Below are 12921 nucleotides of genomic sequence, written 5' to 3' on the forward strand. Positions count from 1 at the left end.
GGCCAATAGTGCTTAGGATCCCCCTGGGAGGGCTTTTTTTTTTTTTTTTGAGACAAGACTTGTTCTGTTGCCCAGGCTAGAATGCAATGGCACAATCTCGGCTCACTGCAAGCTCTGCTCCCCCCGGGGTTCAAGTGGTTCTCCTGCCTCAGTCTCCTGAATAGCTAGGATTACAGGCATGCGCCACCACACTTGGCTAATTTTTATATTTTTAGTAGAGACGGGGTTTCACCATGTTGGCCAGGCTGGTCTCGAACCCCTGAGCTCAAGTGATCACCCGCCTCGGCCTCCGAAAGTGCTGGGATTACAGGTGTGACCGCTGCGCCCACCTCCCAACCCCAGGAGAGTTTGTTAAGCATGCAGATTCAAGGTGGGGCCCAGGAATCTGCATTCTGAATATGCCCTCAGAGAATTCTGCTGAATGGGGACCTCAGATCACCCTCTGGCATACACAGGCTCAGTGATCTGGAATGGACTTGTTTTATGCCTGGGTTGGCCAGCAGCATATTCTGGACCCACAAAAAGCCCCCAATAGGGCAGTGGATTTGCACAGCAAACAGGACAGAGTTGGACTCAAGTTCTCATCTAAACTCAGTGTGACTTCTTGTGCTCTGGGATGAGAACTGTGCCTCAGTTTCCTCATCTGCAAAATGGGTGCACTAACCCATGTCCTGCCAAGGCTGCCTCCACAAGTTGTCCCTGAGAGGTCTGAAGGAGATGTGGGGTGGGAAACTATTTCTTTTTTGAGACAGGGTCTCACTCTGTCGTCCAGGCTGGAGTGCAGTGGCGTGATCTCTGCTCCCGCAACCTCCGTCTCCTGGACTCAAGCGATTCTCCCACCTCAGCCTCCCGAGTAGCTGGGATTACAGGTGTGCACTACCACACTCAGCTCATTTTTTATATTTTTAGTAGAGACAGGGTTTCAACACGTTAGCCAGGCTGGCCTTGAACTCCTGACCTCAAGTGATCCGCCTGCCTCAGTCTCCCAAAGAGCTGGGATTACAGGAGTGAGCCACCGTGCCCAGCCAAGGGACACGTTTTCTAAATAGTAAAGTGCTTTAGGTGGGATGTGTAGGGGATGATGATGACCATTATTATTACTATTATTAAGGAAGAAGTAGTGGGAGCTTGGGGGGTCTGATGAGGCTAGAAGCAGGGGACATTCTAGAGAGGAGGGGAGAGGGAGAAAGAGCCTGGACACTGGGTGGGCCAGAGGAGAAGAGGCTGGATGATGAAACCATAAAAGTGCATGTGGGTGGACGTGATGGAATAATGTCAGCACAGGGTGTAAGAGAGTCAGGTCTTTGAGCCCTTGGCCTTGTCACATCGGAAGCCAACTTGTAGAATAGTGCCCCTGAGGACACCTACAGGTGGGATCCATCTTGAGTTCATAGAAAGCAAGACCTCCTAAGGTCAGCCTTTGGTGGGAAATAAACTGGGGGAAAGGGCTGGCACAGGGTCAGGGAATTGGATTCTGATGTCTCGTGCATGCAGGTCTAAGAGCCACTGATGCACCAAAATGACTTGATTTGCATTCCAATGAAGTCATCATTCCGAAAGGGGCTGATTTGGCTCTGGAAAGAGGTCAGACATATGAAACATGAGGTTTCCCAGTTTAGGGCCAATCATGCCAACTGGTCCCCCATTTCCCGCAACCAACTGGTGCCAACCCCATGGACCCAAGCCAAGTGGTCTATGGGGGATTGGGACCCGAGGGTTCCTTGGGACTTTGGTTGAAGAGAGAGTGGAGATGGGGAAAAGAGAAAGAAGGATAAAGGAGGAGAAGAAAGGGGCTAGCAGTAAAAGGCAGAGAGGCAGGAGGAAGGGGGAGAAAGGGTTCAAGAAGGGCAGCATTCCTTCTTGGGACCCCAATTCTCCAGGGAATCCCCATTGTGGGTCAGGCAGTTTTCTGCTTTGGGAATGTTACCAAGACTTAAAAGGCATTTGAAGAAACAAACTTAGAAATTACATTCCAAAAGAGTAGAGAGTTTTTACAAACCAATCCCCCCACCCCAAAAAAGAAAACACAACCAGTTACCAAGTAAAATGCTAAAAACCGAACCAAACCAATATTTACATGTAACGTTTTCAACCCCATCCAGCCCCACGTCCGGAGGCTTCTGCAGGAACAGTGATGAGTGGCCTTGCACAGTGGCATGCAGGAAGTAGAAACTGGGGCTTTAAGGAAAACCAAGGTCTGGCTGAGACAACGAAGATGGCAAGGACAATCTTGGATAGTATGATGGTAAGGCTGAGTGGTCCGTAGGTCTTGGGGCTCATGTCCCACGGGGATTTCTCCCCGAGGCTGGGTACGCAGCCTCCCTGGCTCTCTGTCGCTCTGGGAGGTGGCAGAAGGCCTCTGGTGACATGTGGCCTGATGTGAATCCCGTCACCTGGAGATAACCTTGGCGGGCCCCCCTGACCTCATGGGTGAGAGCAGCAGCATCCCAGAGTGGAACTGGCCCACAGCTCCACTGGCTGCCTGCTCTGCCCACACAAGTCACTGGGGCATGGAGGAGGTGGCTGGCGGGACTGGCATGACCCTGGTGTTCAGCCTGCAGGGAAGGGAGATGCAGGACTTGGGGTAACTGGTCCAGGTGATCCCGAATGGATGGGTCTGGGAACTGGCAGGTGGAGGTGGGAGTGCATGGGCGCCTCCAGAGTCCTGGGGGCAAATCAGCAAAGCTACTGGCTTGTGGTCTTCCTGATGGGCAATTCTGCAGACAAGCCGATCCATCTTGGTGTTTCCACTCTGGGTCCCCAGTCAGTTACAGGAAGGCTGCATGTCTATGTGTGTTGGGGGAGCATGTGTGCAACCAAAAGGGGTTCACCGGCACCAAGGGGAGGCCATGGGAGGCACTCCCCCACATACTGCAATGAGCCACGTTGAAATCCAACCAATAGCTCAGGCAGCTCACGGAGGACATGAGAAAGGGCAGGCAGCAGAGCTGGGGCAGGGAGAAGAGCCGTGAAAGGCCATAAGGCTAAGGAGAGAGGCTGGTGAAAAGGCTGACAGGCTGGTGAGAACCGAGGCAGGCTGGGAGACACTCAGGTTTATGTGCAAAGCTGCGATAAACAACATTATCAAAGTTCAGTCCTGTTTTCCTGCGAGTTCTCATTTAGGAAACTTGGAGGGATCTCCACGCTCTTGATAGAGCCTTAGTAATCCACATTCAACTCATGAAGAAAGGTGTCAGAGGGAGGGAGGGAAATGAGACAGGCCATGGAGAATGTTTGGGGAGTGGTGATGATGGCCATTCAGCCCTCCACCTAGTCAGTGAGTATTTACAGACTGACAGCTGGGGTTGGCCAAGTACCAGGCATTGAGTAATACGTAGTGTTCTGAGGCCACATGGCCAGCAGTGTTGGGGTACAGGGCTCCAGCTCTGTTGAGGGGCCCTCCAAAACTGACCAGGAGACCAGGTCTCCAAACCTGGCTGCCAAGCTGCCTTGTCCACCTGGGGGACCCCGTGCCTGTCCATGCCGTTAGAAGCCCCATGTTGTCCCAGTGGCAAGAATGCATGTTTCAACCTCCAATAAATTACCTTAAGGACTTTGGGGTAAATTAAATTATTAAAATAAAGTAAATCACCTTAAATATTTATAGTATGAAAAATTCAAATAAACAATCTAGGCAAGATATGTGTTTCCAGGCCCCAGTCTACTGCTGTGTCCTGGGCTCTGGCCTCTCGGTGTTCTCCTGGGCCTGACCTGGCCAACCAAGAATCTCTTACTGGGAATATCTTTGCCCCTCACCAGCTGCAGGATGTAAACACAGTGGAGATGTAGTGCCTCCCCCCTCTTAGGGTGCTAAGGAGAGGCCTCTGAGATCGAGATCAAGGCAGTGTATTCAGGCATTTATCTATGCACCAGGTCTTGAGACTGACTCTACCTATTTCTGTCCTCAAAGGGTCTGCTGGGAACGTTGGGGTCCCAAGTCACTTTGGCAAGGAAGGCAATTGCAATCACTTCCCAACCCTGAGCCCTGCACATTTCCACTTTGCCTCCCAGCTCTTGCTGCATCCAGGCTATGGGCAGGGAGATCCAGGGCTCCAGGACTCCAAGCAGATACTTGGCCCTGGCTACTGCCCTATCATGCCCCTTAGTGTCCCAGCAATCTAGAGCAGTGGAGCTGGGAGAGGAGGTGATGGTGATGATGCCCAGCAGTGCTCCACCAGGAACCCAACATGGAGTCCTAGAGCAAAGCCTGTTCTTCTCAGCAGTGTCTCCTCCCGAATGAAGGGGTGGATGGTCAGCAGGAAACATCTCTCTGACTCCTTTTCCCCAAAGGCATGGCCAGACATGTATCCTTCTTGGGCTCTTCCAAGAGGGAGGCATGGGCAGAACCAGGCAAGGCTCTCTCTTAGGACCCAGGGATCGGCTCTTGACGGATCTCTCAGTGGATGCTTGGGAAGCCCAGTTTTGGTCTCTCTCCCACTCACTGCCTTCCCCTGGGAAGTCGGAGCTAACCACCCAGGGGCCAGCAGGAGACCCGGCTTTACCTTGATGTGAAAGCTGCATTCTGGCAGTGGCATCGCTGCTGTCCCTCTAGGGCCAGGCAATGCTGAGGACACAGACCCTCACCTCACCTCGTCTCGTCTCCGCTGGTTCCCTTCTGCTATCCAGGGGCTTGGCTGGTTGAGGTGGGGAATTTGGCTGCTCGGTCACTCGCTGGAGGGCAGTGCCCTCTCCTCCCCACCCCAGCTGGACTCTGAAGGGTGCAGCCTGCACTTGGAAGGAGAGTGGCGGATGGCAGAGCGGGACGAACGGGCGAAGCAGGAGGTGAGAGACTGGGTGCTACAGTCACAAACAGCGTCCTAGGAAGAGGGAGGCAGGAAGTCAAGAGGAGCCAGGAGATATGGGCCACCGTGCGCTGGGTGGTGAGCCAGGCAAGGAACTGAGACTCAGCCATAAACCAGTTCCCAAGGGCTGAAGCTCCTCACTGGACCAATTTTTTCTTTCTATTGTTCTTCTCCCATTAGAGCAGTAATGGATATTCATTGTAATATATTCTAGGCTATACAGAGAGGACAGCGGACACTGTCCATGGTCCTGTACACCAAAGAGATTCTCAACATACATTTACCAAAATGACATCTTATTTTGCAACTGTAAAACATGAACACTTTTCTGTCACTAGGTATGTCTAGATTGCCTTCCTTTTTATCACTTTTTTTTCGTTTGAGACAGGGTCTCACTATGTCGCTCAGGCTGGTGTTGAACTCCTGGGCTCAAACGATCCTCCTGCCTCAGCCTCCCAAACTGCTGGAATTAGCACCTTTGGGTGCTCATGCCTCCCAAAGGCATGAGCCACCATGCCTGGCCGATCTCCTTCTTTTTTAGTGTCTCTATACCATTTCACCAGATAGAAATAACTGATTTATGTACCTAATTCACTTTTTAAATTTTTTTATTTTTTGGACAGAATCTTGCTCTGTTGCCCAGGCTGGAATGCAGTGGCACAATCTTGACTCACTACAACCTCCACCTCCCGGGTTCATGTGATTCTTGCACCTCAGCCTCCCAAGTAGCTGAGATTACAAGCGTGTGCCACCACGTCTAGCTAATTTTTATAGTTTTAGTAGAGATGGGACTTCAGCATGTTGGTCAGGCTGGTCTCAAACCCCTGACCTCTAGTGATCTGCCCACCTCGGCCTCCCAAAGTGGTGGGATTGCAGGCGTGAGCCACTGTGCCTGGCCCAAATTCACTTTTGATGTACATTTGGGTAGTTTCTAATTTTTTACTATCACCAATAAACAGAAATAATGATCAAAAGTGCTGCTGCTGGGCGTGGTGGCTCATGCCTGTAATCCTAGCACTTTGGGAGGCTGAGGCGGGTAGATCACGAGGTCAGGAGATCGAGACCATCCTGGCCAACATGGTGAAACCCCATCTCTACTAAAAATTAGCTGGGTGTGGTGGCGTGAGCCTATAGTCCCAGCTACTCAGGAGGCTGAGGCAGGATAATCGCTTGAACCCAGGAGGGGTGGAGACTGCAGTGAGCTGAGATTGCACCACTGTACTCCAGCCTGGGTGAAACAGTGAGACTCCATCTCAAACAAAACAAAACAAAACAAAACAAAAAGTGCTGCTGGGCAGCTGGGTATGGTGGCTCACACCTGTAATGCCAGCACTTTGGGAGGCTAAGGCCGGCGGATTACCTGAGGTCAGGAGTTTGAGACCAGGCTGGCAAACATGGTGAAACCCCATCTCAACTCAAAATACAAAAATTAGCTGGGCATGGTGGCACACGCCTGTAGTCCCAGCTACTCGGAGACTGAGGCAGGAGAACTGCTTGACCCCAGGAGGTGGAGGTTGCAGTGAGCCAAGATCACATCACTGCACTTCAGCCTGGGGCACAGAGTGAGACTCCATCTCAAAAAAAAAAAAAAGTGCTGCTGGGCTAGACCATGTGAGAGGCTGAGACAGGAGGATCCTTTGAGCCCAGGAAGTCAAGGCAGCAGTGAGCTATGATTGTGCCACTGGACTCTGGCTTGGGCAACAGAGTGACACCCCATCTTTTCAAAAAATAAAAAGGCCTGGGCGTGGTGGCTCACGCCTGTAATCCCAGCATTTTGGGAGGCCGAGGCAGGGAGATCACGAGGTCAGGAGATCGAGACCAGCCTGGCTAACATGGTGAAACTCTGTCTCTATTAAAAATACAAATAATTAGCTGGGCGTGGTGGTGGGCGCCTGTAGTCCCAGCTACTCGGGAGGCTGAGGCAGGAGAATGGCGTGAACCCAGGAGGCAGAGCTTGCAGTGAGCTGAGATCGTGCCACTGCACTCCAGCCTGGGCAACAGAGTGAGACTCTGTCTCAAAAATAAATAAATAAATAAAAAATAAATAAAATAAAAGTGCTGCGATAGAGCCAAGCTGCTTGGTTAAAATCCCAGCTTTGCCAATTACTAGCTGTGTGACCTTGGGAGAGTTACTTAACCTCTCTTGAGCTTTGATTTCCTCCCCTCTCTCTCCTTTTATTTTTCTTTGTATTTATTTATTTATTTATTTATTTTTAATTTTTTTTTTTGAGACGGAGTCTTGCTCTGTCGCCTGGGCTAGAGTGCAGTGGCCGGATCTCAGCTCACTGCAAGCTCCTCCTCCCGGGTTTACGCCATTCTCCTGCCTCAGCCTCCCGAGTAGCTGGGACTACAGGCGCCCGCCACCTCGCCCGGCTAGTTTTTTGTATTTTTTAGTAGAGACGGGGTTTCACAGTGTTAGCCAGGATGGTCTCGATCTCCTGACCTCGTGATCCGCCCGTCTTGGCGTCCCAAAGTGCTGGGATTACAGGCTTGAGCCACCGCACCCGGCCTATTTATTTATTTTTGAGATGGAGTTTCGTTCTTGCTGCCCAGGCTGGAGTGCAATGGCACAATCTCGGCTCATCGCAACCTCCGCCTTCCGGGTTTAAGTGATTCTCCTGCCTCAGCCTCCCAAGTAGCTGGGATTACAGGCATGCGCCACAATGCCCACTAATTTTGTATTTTTAGTAGAAATGGGGTTTCACGGTGTTGGTCAGGCTGGTTTCAAACTCCCAACCTCAGGTGATCTGCCTGCCTTGGCCTCCTAAAGCCTTGGGATTACAGGTGTGAGCCCAGCCTCTTTTTATTTTTCTTTATCCATCTCTGTGAATATTTCCACAGGCTACATTCCTAAAAGAAGAACTATTTGGTCAATGGGTAGCACGCACATTTTACATACTGGACAATATTTGGATCAACTTTAAAATCAACATTCAAAATCCAGCCAGCTTTGTGCTGTTGTTTCTTGATGTGGTACTGGTTATATGGAAGTGATGGTTACTTTTATACATCAACATGACTGGGTGCCGAGATATTAGGTAAAACATTGTTCTGGGTGTTTCTGTGAGAGTGTTTTGAGATGAGATTAACATCTAAATTCTCAGTCAGGCGCAGTGGCTCACGTCTGTAATCCCACCGCTTTGGGAGGCTGAGGTGGGCGGATCACTTGAGATCAGGAGTTTAACACCAGCCTGGCCAACATGGTAAAACCCTATCTCTACTAAAAATAAAGAATTAGCCAGGCATGGTGGTGTGTGCCTGTAATCCCAGCTACTTGGGAGCCTGAGGTACGAGAATTGCTTGAGCCTGGGAGCAGAGGTTGCAGTGAGCCAAGATCACGCCACTGCATTCCAACCTGGATGACAGAGTGAGGTTCCGTCTCAAAAAAAAAAAAAAAAAAGTAAATTGTCCTTAACATGAACCCCATCCAGTCAGTTAAAGGCTTGAATGGAATAAGAGGGCTTACTCTCCCTCAAGTAAGAGAATTCTTCCTGCCTGACAGCCTTCAGACTGAGACACTTGCTTTTTTCCTGCCTTCAGACTTTATTATTTATTTATTTGAGACAGAGTCTCACACTCTTGCTCAGGCTGGAGTGCAGTGGTGCAATATTGGCTCACTGCCTCCTGGGTTCAAGCAATTCTCATGCCTCAATCTCCCAAGTGGCTGGGACTATAAGCACGCACCACCATGCCCAGCTAATTTTTGTATTTTTTTAGTAGAGGCAGGGTTTTGCTATGTTGGCAAGGCTGGTCTCAAACTCTTGGCCTCAAGCAATCCACCTCTTTCGACCTCCCAAAGTGCTGGGATTACAGGTGTGAGCCACTGCGCCTGGCCCTGCCTTCAGACTTGAAGTGAAACATCTGCTCTTTCTAGGTCACTGGGCTGTTGGCCTTTGGTGAAACTAAACGACCAGCTTTCTTGGTTCCAGGTCTTTGGACTAAACCATTGGCTCTCTTGGGTCTCCACTTGCTGATTCACCCTGAAATCTTGGGACTTGCCAGACTCCAGAATCACATGAGCCAATTCATTATAATCAATCAATCTCTCTCTTTCTCTCTCTCTCCTTGCCCTCTACTCTCTCTCTATCCTCTTGGTTCTGTTTCTCTAGAGAACCCAGACTATTGTCATGGCTGCGTTCAGTTTATGAGAATTCAGTGAGCTATACTCTTAGAGTATACTAAGTATAAATATTAAACTTAATAGTTTTGGGGGTTTTCTTTTGGAGATGGAGTTTTGCCCTGTTGCCAAGGTTGGGGTACAGTGGTGCGATCTTGGCTCACTGCAACTTCTGCCTCCTAGGTTCAAGAGATTCTCGTGCCTTAGACTCCCAAGTAGCTGGGATTACAGGCGCCTGCCACCATGCTTGGCTATTTTTTTTATTTTTAGTAGAGACAGGGTTTCACCAAGGTGGCCAGGCTGGTCTCAAACTCCTGACCTCAGGTGATCCACCCGCCTCAGCCTCCCAAAGTGATGGGATCACAGGCGTGAGCTACTGCGCCAGGCCAAACTTAACAGTTTTTCAAAAGTTACAAAAATAGGCCAGGCACAATGGCTCATGCTTGTAATCCCATCTCTTTGGGAGGCTGAGGCTGGTGGATTACCTGAGGTCAGGAGTTCGAGACCAGCCTGGCCAACATGGTGAAACCCCATCTCTACAAATAACACAAAACTTAGCCGGGTGCAGTGGCTCAGGCTTTCAGTTCCAGCTGCTTGGGAGGCTGAAGCAGGATGATCGCTTGAACCCAGGAGGTGGAGGTTGCTCGTACCACTGCACTCTAGCCTGGGTGACAGAATGTGTGAGACTCTGTCTCAAAAAAAAAAAAAAAGTTACAAAAAAAGAAATAAATATATTTTTTCTTTTTGGAGACAGTGTCTCTTGCTCTGTTGCCCTGGCTGGAGTGCAGTGGCACAATCATGGCTTACTGCAGCCTCAACCTCCTTTAGGGATCTTCCCTCCTCAGTCTCCCAAGCAGCTGGGACCACAGGCACACAGCACCACCATGCCTGGCTTTTTTTTTTTTTTTTCAGATGGAGTTTCGCTCTGCTGCCCAGGCTGGAGTGCAATGGCATGGCCTTGGCTCACCGCAACCTCCACATCCTGGGTTGAAGCAATTATCCTGCCTCAGTCTCCCAAGTAGCTGGGATTACAGGCGCTCATCACCACACTCAGCTAATTTTTGTATTTTAAGTAGACACGGGGTTTCACCATGTTGGCCGGGCTGGTCTCAAACTCCTGACCTCAAGTGATCCACCCGCCTCGGCCTCCCAAATTGCTGGGATTACAGGTGTGAGCCACCGCACCTGGCCTTTAAAAAAAAAAAAAGATGGGAGTCTTGCTCTGTCACCCAGGCTGGAGTGCAGTGGCGCATTCTCAGCTCATTGTAGCCTCCGCCTCCCAGCTTTAAGCAATTCTCCCGCCTCAGCCTCCCAAGTAGCTGGGACTATAGGTGTATGCTGCCACACCCGGCTAATTTTTTGTATTTTTTAGTAGAGATGGGGTTTCACTTTGCTGCCAGGCTGGTCTCGAACTCCTGAGCTCAAGCAATCCACCTGCCTTGGCCTCCCAAAGTGGTAGGATTCCAGGTGTAAGCCACCGTGCCTGGCCGCTTTTTTTTTTTTTTTTTTTTAATGTAGAGATGAGATCTCACCATGTTGCTCAGACTGGTCTTGAACTCCTAGCTCAAGTGATCTGCCCACCTCGGTCTCCCAAAGTGCTGGGATTAGAGACATGAGCCATTGTGCCTGGCCAAAAAAGGAATAAATATTTAAGAGATGTTTTAAAATGTCAGCCAGCTGACTGAGAGTATAGAAAAGCAACGCACTTGCCACACATTGCTGGAGACTGCAGAAATGGCACACTTTTGAAAAACAATTTGGCAGTATTTAACAAATAACTTTAAAACATTTATATTCTTTTTTTGTGGAGACGGAGTCTCACCTGTCACCCAGGCTGGAGCACAGTGGTGCCATCTTGGCTCACTGCAGCCTCCGCCTCCCGGGTTCACGCCATTCTCCTGCCTCAGCCTCCCGAGTAGCTGGGACTACAGGCACCTGCCACCACGCCCAGCTAATTTTTTTTTTTTTTTTTTGTATTTTTAGTAGAGATGGGGTTTCACCATGTTAGGCAGCATGGTCTCAATCTCCTGACCTCATGATCCGCCCGCCTCAGCCTTCCAAAGTGCTGGGATTACAGGCGTGAGCCACTGCCCTGGCCTCCACTGCAGCATTATTTACAATAGGGAAAAACTAGAAACCACCTAAATGTACAATAATAGAAAAGTAGAATGTTTATGTCCATCACAGCCCATTCCACACATAGCCCTTCTCATGTCTCTGTGCCCCCACTGAGTCCACAGCAGACCACATGGTACCACTCCCAGCCACAGCTGACTGGACCAAGGCGTACACTTGCCTCTAGCTGCACCAATCAGAGCTTCCTTCTTTCAGAAATACGGAATTGGGAGAGGGATTTGTGTCAGTGTCTCCCAGGGGCTTAAACTGGAAAATGTTATAAAGCCAAAGCTGGGACAGCCCACCCTGTCCTTGTGCAAATGCAACAGAGAGAGAAAGAGAGAAAAAGGAGGAATATGATATCAGAAAGGGTGAAGCTTAAGAGAGAGGAGAGGAAGACAGGGAGAAGCTGCTGAGGTCATTAGGATCCTACTCTTGGGTTTTATAAAATATGCTATCCTTCAAATACATTTCCTTCCCTTTCTGCAAAGTTAACTTACGCACATTCTAACATTCAAATAATGCTCACTAACATTTAAATAAGGTTTACTAACTAACTTATAAGAAATTGATAGCAGGAATGGGGTGTGCAGCAAAAGATTCTCAGAGGAAATATGAGCACTTAGGTGTGAAGTCTTGATGGGGGTGGGGGTATGCCCGCTAATGTTTAACAATTAGTTTTCCAGGAGTGACAGGAGGAGCCCTGATTTGTAGTGTTTACTAATTTTTATGCTGTAAATCCTCCCACTGTGGCCAATCTCAAGGTACCAAGGTCATGTTAAACACAGAGATAGGGTTGGGCGCGGTGGCTCACGCCTGTAATCCCTGCATTTTGGGAGGCCAAGGCGGGCGGATCACCTGAGGTCGGGAGTTCCAAGACCAGCCTGACCAACATGGAAAAACCCCGTCTCTACTAAAAATACAAAATTAGCCGGGCATGGTGGCACATGCCTGTAATCATAGCTACCTGGGAGACTGAGGCAGAAGAATCACTTGAACCCAGGAGGCAGAGGTTGCGGTGAGCCGAGATCACACCATTGCACTCCAGCCTAGGGAACAAGAGCGAAACTCCATCTCAAGAATCAAAAAACAAAAAACAAAAAAACCACAGTGATGCTGACAATTGGCTCCCACAAGCCAAACAAGCTGGCTCCAACACACCACCAGGTTGCAGGAGAGCAGTAATGCCCCCTCCCTGGAGGGGATGCTGGCAGTCTCCGATGGGTGGTGCAAAAGCTGCTAGTTAAGCCATGCTCGCTAGTCTCTTGGAATTCAGACCATGTGACCATCAAGTGTGTGTTGTTCCAGGTCTGGGACCTTTCAACTCTATCCCCAGACCATCATAAGAACTTCCTGGGACACATGGCCATATCCCTGAATTTTTATTTATTTTTTTATATATATATAAAAAGATATATAAATAGATATAAACATATAGATATATTTATTTTATATCTATGTATATATAGATATAATATAAATATATATTTACATTTATATTATATTTACATTTATATTATATAATTTTATATTTATATATGTATATAGAAATATCTATATACATAGATATAAAAATATATAGCCGGGCGCGGTGGCTCAAGCCTGTAATCCCAGCACTTTGGGAGGCCAAGACGGGCGGATCACGAGGTCAGAAGATCGAGACCATCCTGGCTAACACGGTGAAACCCCGTCTCTACTAAAAAATACAAAAAACTAGCCGGGCGAGGTGGTGGGCGCCTGTAGTCCTAGCTACTCGGGAGGCTGAGGCAGGAGAATGGCGTAAACCTGGGAGGCAAAGCTTGCAGTGAGCTGAGATCCGGCCACTGCACTCCAGCCTGGGCGACAGAGCGAGACTCCGTCTCAAAAAAAAAAAAAAAAAAAAAAAAA

General features: G+C 49.2%; 1 protein-coding gene across 1 annotated transcript in view; it reads right to left on the reverse strand.

The window, feature by feature from the left end:
* The window catches only part of SOGA1 (suppressor of glucose, autophagy associated 1), an 86007-nt gene that overhangs the window by 1402 nt on the left and 71684 nt on the right, over positions 1 to 12921 (reverse strand). Inside the window, exon 15 of the mRNA XM_023227940.3 lies at positions 1 to 4817. This exon is cut by the window's left edge and continues 1402 nt beyond it. Within this exon, the coding sequence (XP_023083708.1) occupies positions 4665 to 4817 (153 nt within the window). The 3' untranslated portion in view covers positions 1 to 4664. The remainder of the gene's footprint in view (positions 4818 to 12921) is intronic.

Source organism: Piliocolobus tephrosceles, chromosome 20 (genome assembly GCF_002776525.5).
Source record: "Piliocolobus tephrosceles isolate RC106 chromosome 20, ASM277652v3, whole genome shotgun sequence".
In the NCBI taxonomy this organism is placed as follows: Eukaryota; Metazoa; Chordata; class Mammalia; order Primates; family Cercopithecidae; genus Piliocolobus; species Piliocolobus tephrosceles.